Genomic DNA, 21383 nt, shown 5'->3' with positions numbered 1-21383 from the left:
AATGTAAAGCTGATAAATGGGTTGACTGAAGTTGGCAACGTGCCTTGGCCAAAGAGTTTGAAAAAAAAAAAAGTTTGAAAACAACTGCATTAATAGTACAGTAAGGATAATTAATTACCAATTGACATTTTATTTAGGTCGCCCTCAGCTGTCCTGTTATTTTGCTGTTATACTTACTTATTACTTACTTATTGTGAAAATATGTGATTATTATACATGATATGTCGGTAACAAATAATAAATAAAGGCTTTTTATTTATTTATTGTAAACGTCACACGGACACGCCCCTAAACGTGCTTCCTCCTCCTTGCATTAGATATGCGGAGCAAGATGTTACGTCATCATTTCGAGTGGGAGACAGTCGAGTATCTCGCGCTCTTGCTTGTGTTGTCAAGCCTCCATATTCATTTGTACTGGTGGTTATTATTCGCTTAAATATCTCCCCCCCCCTTAAAGACTTTACATCTCGGCTGCAACAGACACTTTCCCCGAAAAGGAACCCTCTCCCCTGGACTCTAAAAGCAGCCAGTCCGTCTGGCTTTTGGGTTAAAATGAGTGTTGAGGCGTACGGGCCGAGCTCGCAGACTCTGACGTTCCTGGACACGGAGGAAGCGGAGCTCCTGGGAGGGGGAGCGGACACGCAGGGCTCCGAGTACGACTTCACGGACTTCACCCTGCCCAGCCAGACGCAGACGCAGGGCGGCCAGACACAGAGCCAGCTGGACGGACAGGTCGGCACTGGCACTAGCGCGTTGTTCTTCTTCTCGCCCAGTCAACCAGCCATGAGCCGCCCCGGAATAACTGTCTGTGTGTGTGTGTGTGTGTGTGCGTGTTGTGTTGTTGTGCATGGCCAGGCTGGGGCAGCTGGCTGGCTGGCTGGCTGGCTGGCGGGCAGCTAGCTATACATACACTGCTAATATTGGCTAGCATGCTAGCTAACTAGCTCGTTCGGTTAGCATGGCCGTACTAGTGTTGACATGTTTTTTCCATAAGATAATACTGTAATGTGTGATTTGGCTTATATCGGTGCCAGCAAACCCAGAAAACGGACCATTGTCTTGAGTCATTACACCATTGTAATAATACTTAATAATTTATTTATGTTTATTCAACTTTCAGCATGATCACAGGTTTTAAAACAGATGTGCCATTAAAAACACTGAATTATTTTGCCGACCACAAATATAAAAATCTAAAATGCAATTGTGCATGAAAGTCAAAGCGATATCATTATGCCTGGCTGTTTGTGTGCACCTGCAACTCATGATCTGTCACCAGGTCAACATGTGTACTGCACTGCTGCCCCCCCCCCCCCCATCATGTTGACATTAGACTGCGCTGCAGTTTGTTTAAATGTATTCAACAGCACAACTGTCGTTGTCTTCAGGTGAACGGACCCGAGGGTGTGCTGCAGAACGGTGGAGACGATCCCGTGGTCAAAGCCAGTCAGCTGCTGGCTGAGTTAAACTTTGAGGAAGACGAGGAGGACACTTATTATACCAAGGACCTCCCTGTGCATGCCTGCAGGTGAGAGGACAGGTGTATTAGTGTAGTTGCTGTCACATCCATGACTTCATATCTTTGTGAATTTAGCTTGAATTAAATTGTCTTATGTTTTAAACTGAGGTGAAATTCATATGAGACGCCCACACAATAGCTATTAACAATATTTAGGCAAAGTGACTACACAACAATAACAAGTACAAGTTATGATCTGAATCTGATCTTTTTTTTTTTTAAACATTCCCTTCCGCTACTATAGGTGGGATCGTGAGGCTAGTGCCAGTCAGAGCCTTATAGTAAGACAGAGTTATGACATTGAGGGGGAAGAAAACAGAGCTCGAGCGCTGTTCATACAGCCTGGGGGCGGCGCAAATATCGGCAACATGATTGACAACTGTTTTAAAGTATTGTGCAGTGACACCTAAGGTCTCTGTAATGTTTATGTTGTACTATTACTAAAATAAAGGGATTTAAGGTAATTTTAGCTTGGCTGGTGCCTGAGTCCAGTGCATTCTGCCAACTTCCGGTCCAGGACATTGTCGCAATGCAATTCGCAATGCACTTCTTATGTATAAGAGCCGCCATTGGACTGGCCCCATGAAGTGAACGGAGTTGTCGTAACTCTGTCTTACTCTAATGGCTCTAGTCTGGTGCCAGTGTAATGCGCGAAAAAACGCGGAAGAAGAGACCACTTCCGCCCGACCCGGAAGTGATAGCCCTCCATATTTGAGCCAAATCTTCATTTTAGGCTGTGTATGATATGTGTGATGGATTAACTTTCTTAGTGTGATCAAGGATCAAGCAGTTTGTCTCATTTTGAGGAGTATTAAAATGTGTATATATATATATATATATATATATATATATATATATATATATATATATAAATAAAAAATATATATTATTTTTAATGCTCGAGTCATGCTTATTAATCAAATCTCGTAATCTCGTGAATGGCACAGTTGGATACAATAGCTATTCAAGAGATTATCTCTTTCTGACACGGATTGGGTTAAACTGCAAGCGACTCGGGGCATGTATGCTGTCTTTGGAGACTGAATTTCTCTCAAGGGATCAATAAAGGTCTTATCTGGTCTGATCTTATCTCATGTCAGCTGTAATTCGCAAATGCTTCCCTAGACAGCCTCTTTTGTTGGATAGAAAAGTCCTATCTGATTGTATTTAATGACGACAATAAAGTAACAATATTGCACCTCTACGGACGGCATTGGGTTTCCTCTGCAAGCTTTGTTTGGTTTCACAAAAACCCACTGTTATGTTATGAGCAACTTTCTGTGTTGAATTCTGCATTTTTATCATCATTATTGCCAGCTTATGAGCCAAACAAGTTGTTTTTGGGAACACTTAATAATAATATCTGGAATTTATATAGCGCTTTTCTAAGTACTCAAATCGCTTTACAAGTGCTGGGGGCCAGGGGAGAGGACAGGAAAAAGACAACAACGAAAAACAATTAAAAGCAATATAACACAAAGAAATAACGAGTTCAAATCAAAGATTCATCGCTGAATATCCTGTGTATGTGACATTTCAAAACGGGTGATAACCTGTTAGGTCCACCATGGCTTTTCAATTTGGACTTGATTTGAAGTTGCACATACGCAGGATGTTGAGTGATGCAAACCGAGCACTGCCCAAAACAACTTTGCTCACGCACCTGGTGACAATGAGCACACACGGGTAAAGAGGTATAAAATAGGCAGAACATAGAAAAACACGTAGACAAATAAATAAAGCTCCAGAGTTTATCGTATTTTATTCATCATTCACATTTTTGAGTGGTGCAACCACTCCAAGGAACAGCAATGTCCGTGTTCACCTATGCGCCTATGTGACGTTAACCTACCCACCAGTAGGGGTGCTGTTGTGCCAGAAACGGAGAGAGAGATAGTGCTGCACTGTTGCTTGCTAATGAGAGAGAGGAGGAGGAGGAGGGGGGTAGAGGGGAGTTGCACCACTCAGTTCACACGGGTGTGATTTTTTTCTTTCACAGCTACTGTGGCATCCATGATCCGGCTTGTGTCGTCTATTGCAACACCAGCAAGAAGTGGTTTTGTAATGGCCGTGGGAATACGTCTGGCAGGTAAGTTTTAATAAAGTAGATTTAAAAAGACATCCTGTGTAGTTTACCTAGCTAAACACATTTGTTTTTTTTTACCAATTTGTTGGTAAAAAGTCAAAATCCAGTACAACATACACATCAACCCAATCACTTTTATGTCACATTGACATAAAAGTGTGGCCATGAAGCTTATCACAATGATTAAAGCAATACAAATAAAAGCGTGTCCGAGGGTATGTGTCTGCATGTTTGCCTGTTTGCAAACGGACTGTATGGACAGGAGCGCATTTTGACATAAAATATGTTAAACGGCGCTAAGAAGAAGCGTTTCATGCTTGTCTACATCATTATTGCGTTTAAATTTGAAGTTAGTCCTCAGCGCCAATATTTTACGTGTAATTGGGGGGTAACTCAACATTCGCTCAGTCAACAAAACTCACAAGTCTGCACAATTAGGATAATGCTAGTTTCAGCATGACCAGACCAGTGGCGCTGTCGCCTGTTTATTGTAATGCTACAGTGTCCCTCCCCGATTCAGTCCGGTGAACTGGTCCCCATTGTGGTGCATGTACATTTGTCTGAGCGAGTTCCCCCCCCTCCCCGTGCCGGGCAGGGTGACCCGGCCAAGTCTACTGACATCATGACCACGAATACAGAACCATTCGGAGAGGGTCCCCAATGGACCGACACGGGGTGCCCCGTGGGCCTTTTCAGAAAGGTGTAAACAATCACACATGCTTAAGCAGCTCTTTATTTTGAGTGGTGCAACCACTCCTACAACCAGCAATCGGCCGATTCCGATCCCGATCTTTTTTTAATATTTTTATTAATATTCTTATTAATATATATATATATTTTGTATTACTTATAAAAAAACCTGGCAACCCGCGCCCGCGGTCATTTTCCGCTAACCTGAGCGGGGCTCCCTAGCCTGCTGGAGGGGCTCCCATCATCCCATGCACCCTGAGAGAAAAAAAAGGAAAAAAAATGCAGCCTTGAGCCTACCAAATATGTTGTGGTCTTGTGGAGCTGCAGCTTGATCACCTCCTCCTCCTCCTTTCCCCAAATAATGTATTTTTATATGTATATACATACATACATGCATGGCAATGATGAGATGGGGAAGAAACGATGCTGTTTCATGCATTTTATTATAGCCTACGGCCCTACGCCCTACTGTATTCAACAGCCAAACAGCTGATTGATGGACCACGCATATCATACCTTCCTGAAAAAAGCTATTCAGATCCTGTGGGTGCAATAGCAATTAAATTAATTTACTCACGAGTGCTGAAATCGTGAAATGGAGGATGTAAGAACACACTTTTGTTGCATTAGAGCAGGGTAAATATGAAGTTTTGCGCCACGGTCCTGTGTTTATATTCCTGGTACATAGGCTGTATGTTGTCGTAAAAACACACGTTGTGTGTTTGAGTGAGGGGGCCTTCCTGAGCAAGGGGGCTTCTGACGGTGTCGCTTACTCGCCTCCCCTCTGTCAGAGCAGGAAGCGACGTGCAGCCGTCGGGAACCCCCCCAAACCGACTGCCCCCCCCCCCTCCCGAAAACGAACGCTGCTACAGAAACTCACTGCCACTGCAGGCAACATTTCTAAGAAAGTTGTATCTCCGTCTCCCTCCCTCGCTGGGGTGAAGACGTGCGTGCTCTTTCTCTCTCTCTCTCTCTTTTCTCTCCCCCCTCCCTCCCTGGGGTGTGTGTGTGGGGGGGGGGGGGGGATTCGTTGCGCTGCCAGTGCTACACTTCTCCATTAAGCGGTGCGGAACCGAGAAAGTGACACATTATTTTTGGATGTAAACGGCGCAGATTTTTGCTTTGGAGATCGGTTTCGCGGATTGGTGGATTTTGCACGGCCGATCCGATCGGTGATCGGCCACGATCGATCGGCCACCGATTGATCGGAGCATCCCTAGTGTCCAGTACCTACCCATGTGTCTACCTACCTATGTAATTTATGCCATGAGAGAGAGAGAGAGATTGTTACCGAGATCCGAGTAGAGCCGTCATTAAAAAATAATGCCACTTATAGATGGTGACGTTCTCCAGATAAAACGGCAAAGTCCCATTGCGTTCTCATTTTGTATTGACCCTTTACACGAGATTGCACACTTTATGAAAAAGCTATAATGTCGCTAGGTGGTGGTAACGGGCTGCCAGATAGACCAGTCACCCACATACAAGAAGAAGAACCCCCTTCACGCAACCCGTAAATCGGGATTTTTCTTTTGAATGACACTTCCCTCCGTTGTGGTCTGGTCTGCAGTTTCACTTCAATAGAAAGACAGAAAATATGTTAATAGAGCGTTTTTTGTCTGTTTCTTGTTAGTGTGCTGACATAATTTCCCCTAACTCTCCCCCCTTCTCCTGACAACTGAGCATGGGTTAAATGCCAAGGACGCAATTTCACCAAATGTAAAACTACACGGTGACAATTACCCCAAATGAGTAAGGAGTGGGACCATATTTATTTTAATTATTATTCTGTGCTTTCTTGACGGTGTGCCTCATTTCTGTCACAGCCACATTGTGAACCATCTGGTCAGAGCCAAGTCCAAGGAGGTGACCCTGCACAAGGACGGTCCTCTAGGGGAGACGGTCCTGGAGTGTTACAACTGTGGCTGCCGTAACGTCTTCCTGTTGGGATTCATCCCTGCCAAGGCGGACTCTGTGGTGGTGTTGCTGTGCAGGTAGGGTGTGCTGTAATGCTGTCCTTTTTTCTGTTCTCATTTTGACACGGACAGATGGGTGTAGCGGGTAATTGCATAGCCGGGCGGGGGCATGGATCTCCGACTCACTGCTCTACAGCCAGGCACCGGTCTAGTCTGTCTATAAATGCACCACGTCTCTGTGTGTATGGCTGTAATACACGTAACTCGAGAACCGTTCGCCCCGACCGCACTCCCCACAGGGAGTGCAGTGCCCGGTGTCGAGTCGGTCGGACACACGGTTGTCCAGAACCGCCACAAAAGGCCTCTGCCCGGGCTCTGGAAAGGGCCCCTGCCCAGGGTCCATATATGGAGCTGGCTGTATCTTCAACTTCCATTGTTACCGTCACGGTGGTCTACAGTCAGGAACCGGTCTAGCTATTATAATTTAGTAACTAATAAAGAAACTAATTACTTTTTCAGAGCAGTGACTTGCCCAATACTGGTTGTAACAAATTTACAACTGACAGGTTCAAGCCTGTCTGTTCAAGCCATGTCTTATTTGTTTTACTGGGAGAAAATGGGATTGCTTTTCCCCCCTGTATTGTTAAATATGCATATAACTGCAGAAAAAAAAGGGATTCTTAAAAAGAATATCCATGAAAAATTGTGATTAATACAAAACGTTGTCAACTATTATAGCGTATTAGTATTGCTGTCAGGAAGAAACCTCATAACTCCATTTTTGAGGGTTTAGATTTTTTTTGGCATACATCAGTGCTATTGAACACCCTTTACGTCTGTGTGTTGTTTCGAAAATATTGAACCAATGGAAAGGAGTAAAAAAGGACAAAACCTCTTAACTCCATTGGACCCTCAAAATGTCTTCTAAAGCAACTAACTCCACCTCTCCCCCTCTCATGGAAGTAATTGACAATATATAAAGTTACAATACCAACTTTGATGAGGCTGTATTGCTTTGTTTAAAAAAATATAAGGTTTTCTTATCATCCTGAAAAATGTATATTTTTCATTTCCTGAAAAACTGAACATTTTGGAGTTATGAGGTTTCCTCCCGACAGCAGAGATGGAATAGATCCAGTTGGTGATGGCTATAACCAAGGAAGCTCTGAGAAGGAAGTGAAGTGGTCAGTCACGTGACTGGGCTGCGCCATGACACTTTCATGGGAGCCAAACTACCTGGAAGTTTGGCAGAATGCACTGGAGTCAATGAGAGCTCAGTGACCAGCTCATGAACAAACATTATTTATGAACAATTGAGACCTTTTGTAAAGTAATCACTTCTGGAAAATAACAGACATGTAACACATTATTGTCTGCTGTGTTGTTATTCGATGTGTACACTGTGTAATTTTTATAGAGGTATGGTATCTCTATAAAAATAGAGATACCATAAAGTACATTACATGTACGCACCAAGTATCGCAAGACTTCCCACCGTTTCCTGTCTGGCAGCCAAATATCGCGATACTTCGGAGCCAGAAACGATACCTGCTGCTGTTTAGATATATAAAATTATATACTGTGCACTCTGTGCACATCGAAAAGTAAGTGATTAGAAAACAACCTGTGATATGTCTTCTGTTATTTTCCAGAAGTGATTACTTTACAAAAGGTCTCAATTGTTCATGAATAATGTTAGCTGGTCCAGCTGGCTCCATTCACTGCCATGTATTCACTGCACTTCCTATGTGAGTTTGGCTCCCATGAAAGTGTCCATGAAAGTGTCATGGCGCAGCCCAGTCACGTGACCACTTCCCTTCCTTCTCAGAGCTTCCTTGGCTATAACGGGGTACTGCTCCTATGAACTCCTATACGTTTGTCTGGGTGAACCCAACAGGCAGCCGTGTGCCAGCCAAAGCAGGATGGAATAGGTCCATTTGTTGATGGCTATGACGTGGTACTGCTCCTATGAACTCCTATACGTTTGTCTGGGTGAACCCAACAGGCAGCCGTGTGCCAGCCAAAGCAGCCTGAAGGACATCAACTGGGACAGCTCCCAATGGCAGCCCCTCATCCAGGACCGCTGCTTCCTCTCTTGGTTGGTGAAGATCCCGTCGGAGCAGGAGCAGCTCAGGGCCCGTCAGATCACAGCCCAGCAGATCAACAAGCTGGAGGAGCTCTGGAAGGTGACTTTCATCTCGACTGTTTTCAACATGGCCTCACGTTGTTGTAATGCTCCTTAAGCCCACTCCAGTCCACACCAATGATTGGCCATGCAACTCTTTGCAACATGCGAATACTTGCAACCGTTATCCCCCAATGGCAGTTTCAAGGTGTTGCATTGGTGCGGTTGAGCTCTGAACTGATTATTTGCAAGGAGTTACGACTAGTTTCATTGGTGTGGTTTAACCTTAAGGGTGGCTATGTTGTTTGGCAATTCTGGTCACTTCACTCCCAAGCAAGATACTTTGAAAATGACTCACTGGATTGCCATATGGCCAGATGGCCAGAACTATATAATTAGCTGTGCACGATCGTGCTCCCCTCAGGGTGACTCCTTATTGATCTTATCAACCCGTTTCACTGTCGCCACCATTAGAAGGAGTTTTCAAATTGTACACAAGACGTACCCAAATCTAACGGGCCAGATTGCCATGACACTTTCTGTGTTCATTCATGTTCCCTGGAAGATGGCCATTTTGATTTTGGTGGCCCAAATCTCAACTGTATGTGTATTAACCTGCCAAAGTTATTTCATAATTGTGCAATTGAAGGTCATACGTGCAAAAGGTCCTAATTGTGTGAAGCATGCCTACTCAAAGTGAAAGAGTGCCTACTCCTAGTGAACTAGTGTGATGATCCGTACCTAGAAGGGTCTGGGACTTTTCCTGGGTAGAAGACTGTTGGCATTGTGTCATTATGACAGGATAGACTTGCTGTCTTGCTGTGCATATCATTTGATATAATTAGTCAGGGGGATATTATCAGAATAATGTCAAATCTGGGAATACATTTCTTTCCACAAATGTTCTTCACCAATGTCTTTGTAAAGGTGTCTACTAACCACATTGGTTTCTATTCAACCACCCTAGGCAATGTTTGACAGCTCCTGAAATTTGGGCTACCATCAACAACCAATATAAAGAAAAATGTTCTAAATTTCATTATGCTTTATATGCCATAGCCGATGACGGGCATAGCCGTCATCACAAATGTGATGAGGTCAGCACATTTGGGCAAGTGGCTAATGGCTATGGCCGAATTTAGCCCAATGAGACGTTTTCGTGCAAAACTAATGCTTGGAATGGGTTTAGAATCATGAAAACCCCCTAGTTTGATACGTCACATGCTACTTACAGTAAAGCATAATGAAATTTAGAACATTTTGCCATATATTGGTTGTTGATGGTACCCCAACTTTCAGCAGCTGTCAAGAAGTTCCCTATACTAGGGTGGTTGAAAAGAAAGCAATGTCTACTACAATATGTTAGTAGACACCCTTGGTGAAGAAAAGTCTTGGTAAGAAATGTATTCCCAGATTTTATTAATATCCCCTGACTAATGTGAAAGAGTGATGCGTGTTTGGACGAGTGCAAATTGAAAAGCAGGTCCTATGCTTTTCTTTCAGAATGAGTGATTTAGAAGAAAATGATGCTTGATAGTGAAGAAGCTGGATGCAGAGAATAAGTGCAGTTGGTCATGGCTGAAATTGGATGTTGAGATTGAACAAGCGTCTATGTTTCCCTCCGTGGGATGTGGAAATGCATTCCCTCTATTGCAGCGGTTGGCACTGGGCAACCACCATTTTTTTCTATTTACCAGGTGATCAATATTGAGTTGATCAAAAACAAACCATTATTAAGAATTTGTCGATGTGCTTAAAACTGTTATCTTAACCCTTTATTATTCATATTCAACTACGAAAAGTACCCCTCGGGGCACAGGTCTCCACCAGGGCAGGTCAGGTTGTGGCCTCCTGGTGCCATTTCTTCTTACGCCTTGGATGGCAATTGGATGATTTGATATTTTGTTCCAAATGTGGAACCATGTTCCATGTGTTTTGCAAAAATTCACCTGTTGGTGGCGCTATAACAGGCCAATGTGAAAAGGGTGGGATATATTACTCAGCCTAGTAGGAAAGTCCGTGGAAGATTTCACGTAAATTGCACACTGCGTTCATGATTTGAGGCTTTTTGTTCAAAATGGGCCAATCCTGCCAACTTTCAAAGCCAATGTCAGCCAATCAGGATGGAATATGAAATATCGGCCAGATCCGGCTTGAACACATGACTATAGAGATAGTGTGTAACGATTTGCGGGATCTTTGGACAGAATCTGAACGAGTAATATAAAGAAATGTGTTTTTCAAAATGCGGCCTCCTGGTGGCGCTATAACAGGCCGTTCTGAAAAGTTTGGGGCAGAGGTTCATCGTTGGCATCCAGGGAGAGTGTGCAAAATTTGGCCAAAATCGACCGGGTTAATCAAAACATACTCTCCTTCGGCCTGGTGGAGACAATTATTGACCAAGTTATTCATTAGGTTTATTTTTAAATTATTGACTTAATGACTTTCACGTTCAAATATTTGTCATAGATCAAGTGATCATGTGACTGAAAAGGTCGACCCTTTATCTATCTATGGGGTGTGAAAATACATTGAGGTCATGCCCTGTTCATTCTGCCACAAAGACATCAACTATGCAAACAAGGGTAGGCCAGCCATGCTTTGCTGGCACATAAAAATACAAAAAAATTACATACACAGAAAGAAAGTTTAGATATGCATTGATGAATTGGCTGACTTTGGTCACTCCATGCCTTTCCTCTACTGTTAATTTTGGTCAAAATTTCAGTTACTAGTGTTTTACTTTTTAGACTAGTACTGTAGATTTGTGGAAGTCAACTAACGTTATTAACCCATTCTGGGCGGGAACCCCTTTTGGCGTTTAACCCATTTAGACCTGAGGACGATTCTACAAATGCCTGTTCATGACAGTTTTCTGAAAAACCCATGTTTCTGTGGTTCTCAAACATTTTCATGTCAAAGACCCCCAGAAATATATGTATTTGGCCGCTGACCCCCAGAATCAAAGATTTTAGTTAAAAATGTTCGCTCTGAACGAATATATATTCAAAGATTTGCACCATATTTTTATGATCTTTTTTCAAAAATAGCGGACCTACAAGCTCATAGCGCGGAAAATTGTGAAAATGTGGCGCAAATCATTTGAACATATATTCCTCCACAGCGAACGTTTTTAACTCAAATCTTCCGGGGGTCCCTGGAACACCTACGGATGGCTGCAATTCGAAACTGGCCTCTGTAAAATCTGAATCCCCCCCCCCCCCTCACTGTATATGTATCTTTTCCCTTTCTGCTTCCTATATTATGAATTCCTGTTCTGTTCTTTAACTACATAGAAGTGTCTATTTGTATGTCTCTAAATGTTTTGATGAATTGAACAATGTGGACCCTGTTGTAAACAAGTGTAATGCTTAATTGGGTCGTCCACTCACAGTTAACAGTCTTTGTATTGAGCTTGTGCTTGAAATGTACTGTAATTCTACAAACTGTTAATACATTTATCAATCAATCAATCAAACATTTTCAGACTGGGGTAGGCGGCCAATTACATATAATTGTTGGGGTCCTTGACATGAAATATTGAGCACCACTGATATAGAAACATGGAGGTATTTCAGAAAACCGTCAGGATTTAGAAGAAAAAAAACTTCCCGACTTCAGGCCTTTAACTTGTATAGTAGTTGCATGTGTAACACAATGCCATAAAGTGCTGCTACAGTATATCATGCTCATACACTGTCCACCCCTTATTAATCATGCTGCTGGCTGAGGTGTTTTTTGTATGTCCTTGCCTAACCCCTTATACAGTATCTGTGTGTATATATTATATAATGGCAATGCGCCCTTTATCTCACTAGTTTTGTGGATACAGTGTTTATCATTCCAACATTTGTCCCTACAAAGCTCTGGTCAATGTCCCTTTTTATCTAATTCAAGCCCTGCCTGTCCCTGGCTGACCCTGACTGTATCCGTAACTATGTCGAGCTAACACAGCTGCATTATAGCAGTATTGACATGTTCATGTTCATATCTCAGTGCTTAATTTCTTCCGTAGCTCATTTAGGCCTGATGTCAAAATGTAATGTCAAGGACCCCCAAAAAAATGTAATTGGCTACCGACCCCCATCTGAAAAAATTTTGTTCCAGGGACCCTCACAGGAGCAAAGATATGAGTTAAAAACGTAGCTCTGAAAGAATATACAGTATGTTCAAAGATTTGTGCCACATTTTCACGATTTTTCAAAAATAGCAGATCTACAACATGGGCGGCTGTGGCTCAGGAGGTAGAGCAGGTCGTCCAATGATCCCTGGGTCGGCGGTTCGAATCCCGGCTCCTCTTGTCCACATGTCGACGTGTCCTTGGGCATGACACTGAACCCTACATTGCCTCCAATGAGTTGGTCGGTGTGAGCTCGCCACCGTTGGTGTATGAATTTGTGAAGTGAGGACGCTGGCGTCGACTGTTTGCCGCTCCCAATGAATGAATGAACCATTGTAAAGCGCTTTGAGCACTTGGAAAAGCGCTATATAAATGCAATTCATTACAAGCACTCGGTCCACTGACAGTGAAAACTTTCAACACACCCATCTTTTTAGAGTACATTGTGCTTCAGTATGTTGACAAGCTTCATGGAGATGCTAATTTTCCTTTCCAGCTCGATTTGGCACCTGCCCCACAGTGCCAAAACTACTAGTAACTAACTGGTGTACTGACCATGGCATTACTGTGCTTAACTGACCAGCCAACTGGCCTAATAACGGACGGTGATGAGAGGGCCTATAGGAGGGAGATAGAGGATCTAACTCTATGGTGCGATAACAACAACCTCTCACTTAACACCAATAAGACCAAAGAAATCATTGTAGACTTTAGGAACCCCCATTTCCATCAAAGGGTCATCTGTTGACATAGTTAATAACTTTAAATTCCTGGGCATACACATCACAGACACATTCACATGGTCACTCAACGAGTACATCCTCAAGAAGGCTTAAGTACAAAAGGACTAGTGAACTTTTATCGCTGTATAATTGAAAGTGTCTTAGCTGGCTGTATCACAGTGTGGTACCACTTGCACTTCACTTGCCCTTTTTACTTTTCCTGTTTTTTGTCTTTTCTTGCACTATAGATGTTTGTTTATGTCCTGTGTATGTAAGACTGAGAGTGCTCTGAGCAAAATAAATTTCATTACTATTTAATTATACTCTGTATCTATACACATGACAAATAAACCTGAACCTGAACCTGACCTGAACCCCACAGAGAATCTAGGTTGTATTGTCAAGAGGAAGGTGTGAGACAGTTTACTTTACTTACGGCTGTTATCAAAGCAAACCTTGGATTCCATAACACCTCAACAGTGAACAAAGGCTGATCACCTCCATACCACGTCCCAATAATTCATTCAAAAGTAGCCCAGACCAAGTATTGACTGCATACATTGATATACTTGACAGTGCGACATTTCTAGTTTTTTTTTAGTGGTCTCGTAAAATATTCTAATATTTTGAAATAGGATATTTTAAATACACTTCATGCACAATGAATTGAGAATATATTTACTACTTTTGGGAAGAAAATAAACTTTTACACAATATATATATTGTATAATAAAAAAAAGATGCTGTATAGTTGTTGGGATCCTTGAAATGAAAAACCGGATACGGATCTTTTTAATTTTTTGAACGTGACATAATCTCTAGTCGACGAGCCAAGCGTCAACAAAAAAAACCCCACACAGACGCTGTACGCCGCCCTTCTCCTGTTGAGTCTGCGTATATGCGCAGTACGTGCTGATCTTATTCTGCGGACTACATGTGGCTCTTGGGCTTTGCTTGGCATAGTCTCCAAAGTAAAACAAAAATAATAAATAATGCTAAAGTAGAATTCATAGCAAACTAATCAAACACGGCACCGGAGCACAACACTGACTGACAGTGAAGAGCCAGGCAGGCTGACGGTGAAGTAGTGTAACGGTAAAGAGGCAATGCAGTGTGTCTGGATTTATTGGAGACAATGTCGCAGAGTTGATGGTCAGTGTCCGTGCGCGCCAGCCATCAAGCACACTGTCACCTGGAGGATCAAAGTGTGTTACGCAAGTGTACCCGGGTGCGCTGTTGAATCTCGGGCAATGTGAATCATGGCCAGCGGGAAGACCAGGCAACCGTATTCGCGAACAGTTCCAATGAAACGGACTCGGTCCGTCTCAGTGTGAATCCCCTATCGGTAGAATCTGGTCTCAGTCCTAATGGATTAAGTGTGTGTGTGTGTGTGTGTAGGAAAACCCCACAGCGACCCTGGAGGACCTGGAGAAGCCTGGCGTGGACGAAGAGCCCAACCATGTCCTGCTGCGCTACGAGGATGCCTACCAGTACCAGAACATCTTCGGACCGCTGGTCAAACTGGAGGCAGACTATGACAAGAAACTCAAAGAGTCTCAGGTCTGTACGACTGATATGGTAAGACTGGTTGAAAGAGCTTTCAAGTTATGAGCAGTTCCGTTATATATAGGCAGACAGAAAAAAGCAGATTACTTAAATTACTTAATTCCCGTTACCTAAATTCTTGAGTTGAGATTTTTTGCAAATGGCATAAGTGACACTCTTCGTTCTTGTTCTACCTTTAGTAATGGAGTGCCGCGATTATTGTAATTCTTTCCAGTTTTCGTGTGTTTATGAAGTGACAATACTTCATTAGACCCTACTTGGTGTGGTACGTTATGTGCAATCATGTCTTCCCTTTGTGGGTGCGGCTTCAGTTCAGGTGGATCACCACCCACCAGGCAAACCAGGCATACTGTACTTAATGAACTGGTGGGCGTGTCCACATAAAAACAAAACTTTAACCAATACTGTACACTTTTACAAAAATCACAGCACTCCATCTTTAATTATATACACTGCAGGTATAGAAAGGCTTAACAGTATGAAAACGGACACTGGTTCCAAGTGGTTCATGTTTATTTTTGTGTTTCCTTCAATCAGACTCAGGACAATATAACAGTGAGGTGGGACTTGGGGCTGAATAAAAAGCGGATTGCTTATTTCTCCCTCCCCAAGACGGACTCAGGTGGTAATTCCTAGTTTTTCTTCATCTTCGTGGTCATTGTCATCACCATGGTTTGTCTATCAGTGGCCTGCTGTGTCATTACGTTATGACAAATGTCTTTTTTTACCGGAGTACACGGATTTATATTTTAACATCAAAATAGTTTTGTGTCATGTGTGTTTCTGTGTGTGCCATTCACTTTAAGTTTTGTTATTCATGTTTTTTTTCTTCTGGCATCTATTATTCCATGGAGCAATTTGTATATTTCAGAACTCATGTGTCTCCTCGGACACCATGCCCTCTCTCCTGTGTTGTAGATATGCGTTTGATGCAGGGAGATGAGATTTGCCTGAGGTACAAAGGAGACTTGGCCCCTCTCTGGAAAGGCATTGGACACGTCATCAAAGTCCCTGACAGTATCCTTGACTCTCATTCCTTGCTCACGTAACACAAGATATCAACAGAATATTGTTGTTCTATTTGTGTAGTGTACTCGGGGCAAACATGTTTGTCAAAGATTAGCTTCATGTAGCATTTTTATAATCTAAAACTGTGGTTCACCTGCTGACGAGTCTACAAAATGTCCAAAAATAGCAGACCTACAAGCTCGTAGTGCGGCATTTGGTGCCACGCTACGAGCTTGTAGATCTGCTATTTTTCAATAGCTAAAGTATAACATAATGCTTAAAACACCAAAAGGGGTTCCCGCCCCAACATGGGTTAAATAATTTTCTCCTCATTAACATGTGTACTCCATTTATTAGGAGGGGTGACACAGCGGTGTACAAGCCGAATCGAAACAATGCTTTTAGGATGCTACTGTATGTTCCCCTTGACTCTCTGTACCAGACTATGGTGACGAGATTGCCATAGAGCTCAGGAGCAGTGCTGGGGCTCCGGTGGAAGTCCCACATAACTTCCAGGTCGACTTTGTGTGGAAGTCTACTTCCTTTGACAGGTGTCTAATACTTAATAATACATGAATGAATTATAAACCTTAATGGTAAAACTTCGGACTAGAGGGCTCTCTGAACTTTATTTGTAGTTATTACGTCCCGGTCCAGGTGTTATTTTGTGCAAAAGTGAATTATTGGCTATTTCCCCTAATATAAGCCCTCAATGGGGGTTGGGTTTTTGTGCTAATTCGCTTATTTCCATTGAAATAAGTAGTAAAGTGTGCTGCTTGCGCTTTTGCACAAAATAACACCTGGACCTCTTTGGTGGGGACGTAACGACTACAAATAAAGGTAATAGAAAGCCTTCTAGTCTGAAATTCTAGTTTAATGCCTATTGCCTAATGCCTAGTATATTTCACTCTGGATATTTAGGGTAATCATCTTATCAATGATCCACTAAGGTCAATGCACATCCTTCCAACATAATCCTAATCATTACTTTAGCATTTATTAGTCTTGTAAGCAAGTCATTCCAGGGCTGTAGTATTTAGCCTTATCATAATGCAGCTGTGTCCAAAGTGCAGCCTGCGGGCCAAAAATGGCCCTCGGTGGCGAATTCTATACGGCCTGCAGTCTTCATACCTGAATTGTATTATGAACGGCCCACCCAACCGTATGGGACATTTTTACGTTCAAGTTTTTTAATTGGGCATTTCCCAGAGTATAATTTGAGTTTAATTCCTAATCCTTGTTCCTTGTATTTCTTTCTTCTTTTTTTTTTAACCTTGCCCAAAAGGCTGAGATACACTTTTTGTTCACAGCACACACACCTGATAAAAGACAATCGATATTAAATATTGACGACGATAGTTAAATCGAATCGTTTAAATCCCGAAGGTACATTCTGTAGTTGGCCCTAATGGGGGTGTGTTAATATTTTTTAATATGGCTTTTGAAAAAAGCTCGGACACCCCCTGTCATAATGCATGCTCATCATCATCATGTGTGTCCACTATCAGGATGCAGAGTGCCCTGAAGACGTTCGCCGTGGACGAGACCTCCGTGTCGGGTTACATTTACCACAAGCTGCTGGGCCACGAGGTGGAGGACGTGATCATCAAATGTCAGCTGCCCAAACGCTTCACCGCCCAGGGCCTCCCTGACCTCAACCACTCCCAGGTGACACCACTTATCATTAGCAATGCAATTACAGAGATCACACTAGCAGCCAGCGAATGACTAAAACTAAGACTAAATAAGAGATCCAGTATAAGCCATTTTACATTTGGTTGTATGCTGAAAATAGCCGATCTACAAGCTCACAACGCATCGCAGACTGCGGCGTGTTGTGAGCTTGTAGATTGGCTATTATCAGTGTAAAAACAGTCATTACGACGGCATGAAGGCCCACCAAAATACATTTTAGTCGATAAGTCAACTGTAGATTTAGTCGACTAAAATCGTATGATATTTAGTCGACTAAAACTAGACTAAACACTAAAATATTCCAGGTGACAAAAATGTGACTAAAACTAAATAAACTATTCAAGAGACTACGACTAAAACTAAAATCTAATTTGTTTTAGCATGTAATCCACCGATACAGTAGCGGGGGCATGGATAATAATGGAAAGCTTTAACCAGCGAACATTCAGCAAAAAAATAATCACAATGCGTCATAGTCCGATCTTGTAGATCAGCAATTTTCGGCGAGTAGATTTAGAACCCCTGGAAATCCGGTCAGCTAAGTATAGGGCACTTGGGAATCCAGTCAACTAAGTAAAGACTTTAACCCATTTAGGCCTGACATCGAAAATTAAAAAAAATCCTGACAGTTTTCTGAAAAGCCTTATGTTTCTGTATCAGTGGTGCTCAATATTTCATGTCAAGGACCCCACAAATGATATGTAATAAGCCTCCGCCCCCCCCCATCTGAAAATATGTTGTTCCAGGGACCTCCCCAGAAGCAAAGATTTGAGTTAAAAAACGTTATAATATATATATTGAAAGATTTGCGCCACATTTTCGCGATTTTTCAAAAATAGTAGACCTACAAGCTCGTGGCAGTCTTCCAGTGGTAGCAATGCAGCCGGGGGCCAGTGTTTCCTCCGAGGGTGTGCAAACTTTGTGCCTTTTTTTTAATAGAAAACAATTAGATGATTTTCAGATGACTCTTTATAGAGATATAGCCCCACTTCTATCAAGGTGCCCCAGTTCTTTCACATTAGACTCCCCCACCCCCCCCCACCAGGCCATTGTCGTGACGTAAATGCCGTTTCGTTCCTTCAACCTTGCAGGTGTACGCCGTGAAGACAGTGCTGCAGCGTCCCCTCAGTCTCATCCAGGGCCCTCCTGGCACAGGGAAGACCGTCACCTCTGCCACCGTGGTCTACCACCTCGCCAGACAGGGCAATGGGTAATGGCTAAAGGCTCATACATAGTCTGGATTTACGGTGGTGGGGTGACCACCGAACTACAACATGACGTCACGAGCCGCGGTGAAGAGCAAACCACCGCCACCGCTCCAGCCCTTCTCTCTGTTTTTACTCACCACCGCTCAACGTTATTTCAGCTCCGGTGGTCAGCTCACCAACGGAGCGGTGGTCACCTCACCACCGAAAATCCAGACTATGAATAGGCCTTAATGGAGTGCTTCTGTGGTTTCTCCTCTGCTTTTCTGTGAGTGGGTCTGTGGTAAGGTGAGGGATGATCAATGACGGACCCCATGCAATTCGTAGAACAATGCAGGGTGTTGAGGCCAATTGGGAGATGCTGGAGTAACAATCTAGAAACGACTATACCAACTAGTAGGAATAGTCAAGTCTTTTGCACGCACACACGACACAACACAACGCTTTAAAATCCATGTTTTGTAGTTTGTAGCTAATGTTTACTTAATATTTACGTGTATTAATTTAGAACAGTGATGAGGCCTCCACATCAAAGGTTATCTAAAACTATTGCACACCCCAACCGATCAGAATTGTGTATTCTTGTGTGTGTGTGTATATACATATATAGTGCTTTTGCTTGGGCTGCATTTATTAAAATCAAATTCTTGGTGTTTTGGATTTGAATACTTTGGTAACTATTTACTTCACACAGCTAAATAACTGGTCACCAAAGTTAACGCAACAACATGTGTCTCTCCACTAGTCCAGTGCTGGTCTGTGCTCCCAGTAACATTGCCGTGGACCAGCTAACGGAGAAGATCCATCAGACGGGACTGAAGGTGGTGAGGCTCTGCGCTAAGAGCAGGGAGGCCATAGACTCGCCCGTCTCTTTCCTGGCTCTGCACAACCAGATCCGCAACATGGACAGGTAACAGTGGCTGACTACAGATCAGTGCCACCATTTTTCATTTTGAAATTAGCTTTATTTCTTTTCCGAGTTATTAGGGTTACCCAAGTAGCCTGTGGCCCTTTGTGCCTCAGGTCCAACCATTATCCCATTTGTAAGCCATTTTTACTCCTCATTCAGCCTGCACAGTTTTGCTTAATTTCTTTTATTTGATTCCGATTGCATTCACACCTGCAGTGAATCGAAGTCGGGTGCGCTTGGAAGCAAAGCGAAACCCCCTGTTTCTTTGGGCGAAGTAGAATGCGGTTGTTTAATTCGCATCAGAGTTCGAGTGAGCCTTCACACCTGCCAAACGATGCGCACATTTCCGACGACGCGTAGCAGGATTCGTTTTAAATCGCAGCATAACATTCCGGTGTGAACGCGACCTAAAACTAAAACGGAAACTATTCAAAAGACTAAAACTAAAATCTAAATGTTGCTGTCAAAATCAACGCTGATCATCTCCAGCTGTGTTCCGTGTTTTGCACCCACAGCATGCCAGAGCTTCAGAAACTGCAGCAGCTGAAGGACGAGACCGGAGAGCTGTCCTCGTCTGACGAGAAGCGATACAGGGCTCTGAAACGCACCGCCGAGAGGGAGCTGCTCATGGTATTAATGACACCTATATCAGTGGTTCCCAAACCTTTTCATGTCGAGGACCCCCAAATTGACACTAATTGGCCCCCATTTGAAAAGATATGCCAGGGACCCCCATAAGAGAAGATTTTCACGGCTCTAGCAATGATTCTCGACCATTTTAATTTCAAGGACACCCCAGTTTCACATACCCTGAAGAAGGCAACCTGCTTGCCGAAACTTTGGCCTAATAAGGTTTTTTTAGCATCGTGACTATGTGACTCTTTCCTTTTAGTCAAAGGACACCCAGTTTGACATGCATATTAGTCTACAGACCCCCATTTAATGTCATTTCTATCATCTGAGACCCCAATTTATATTGTAAAAATGAATGTTAATTTAACTCTGAGTGTACAAATGGAACCAAGTGGACCCGTTAGGATATATTTGGTTCCGTTTGTACACTCTCAGAGTTACAGATCCATAAAAGTCCATTTGGTTCCAAACTATCATTTAGCTGGGGAACCCCCTGGAACTCCCTCAAAGACCCCCGTGGGGGTCCCCGGACCCCACTTTGGGAACCACTGACCTATATGTTACACAGAGTCAATATTGAGCACTTTGTGGCTGTACTAATTTAGTAAGCGGTTAAACCGGGTCATTACTGTCCAAAATGAGATTTTCTATTATATACAATACGGTAACTATACATTCAAGCCTCCTCCTTTTGGCCCATACAGAATGCTGACGTCATCTGCTGTACCTGCGTGGGTGCTGGGGACCCCCGCTTGGCCAAGATGCAGTTCCGTTCCATTCTGATCGACGAGAGTACCCAGGCCACGGAGCCCGAATGCATGGTGCCTGTCGTCCTGGGGGCCAAGCAGGTATGTATGGGGCCACTACAGAACAGATTCCCTTCTTTTTAATCCATTCTAGACGGGAACCCCTTTTGGTGTTTGAAGCATTATGTTATGCTTTAGCTGTTGAAAAATAGCAGATCTACAAGCTATGAACTTCTGCTATTTTTGAAACTTCGTGAAAATGTGGCACAAATGTTTGAGTATATATTCTTTCACAGCAAACGTTTTTAACTCAGAACTGTGTCTGGAGGGTCCCTGGAACTACATATTTTCAGATGGGGGGGGGGGGGGGGGCAATTTCATATAATTCTGGCGGTCCTTGACATGAAATAGTTTGAGAACCACTGACATAGAAACATTAGAA

The 21383-nt window shown here is 43.1% G+C and overlaps 1 protein-coding gene across 1 annotated transcript in view; it reads left to right on the top strand.

Moving 5' to 3' along the window:
- The first annotated feature begins 359 nt into the window (after positions 1 to 359).
- The window catches only part of LOC310870909 (regulator of nonsense transcripts 1-like), a 35547-nt gene continuing 14523 nt past the window's right edge, over positions 360 to 21383 (top strand). The window contains 14 exon segments of the mRNA XM_083782277.1: positions 360 to 732; positions 1389 to 1528; positions 3519 to 3608; positions 6122 to 6289; positions 8217 to 8397; positions 14577 to 14738; positions 15282 to 15369; positions 15663 to 15761; positions 16195 to 16303; positions 17261 to 17420; positions 18539 to 18657; positions 19398 to 19562; positions 20078 to 20192; positions 20900 to 21043. Of these exon segments, the coding sequence (XP_083638403.1) occupies positions 553 to 732; positions 1389 to 1528; positions 3519 to 3608; positions 6122 to 6289; positions 8217 to 8397; positions 14577 to 14738; positions 15282 to 15369; positions 15663 to 15761; positions 16195 to 16303; positions 17261 to 17420; positions 18539 to 18657; positions 19398 to 19562; positions 20078 to 20192; positions 20900 to 21043 (1920 nt within the window). The 5' untranslated portion in view covers positions 360 to 552.

Source organism: Protomyctophum parallelum (genome assembly GCF_964188405.1).
Source record: "Protomyctophum parallelum genome assembly, chromosome: 14".
Lineage (NCBI taxonomy): Eukaryota > Metazoa > Chordata > Actinopteri > Myctophiformes > Myctophidae > Protomyctophum > Protomyctophum parallelum.
Note: the sequence above shows the minus strand (reverse complement) of the source record. Positions and strands in the feature narration are given on the sequence as shown.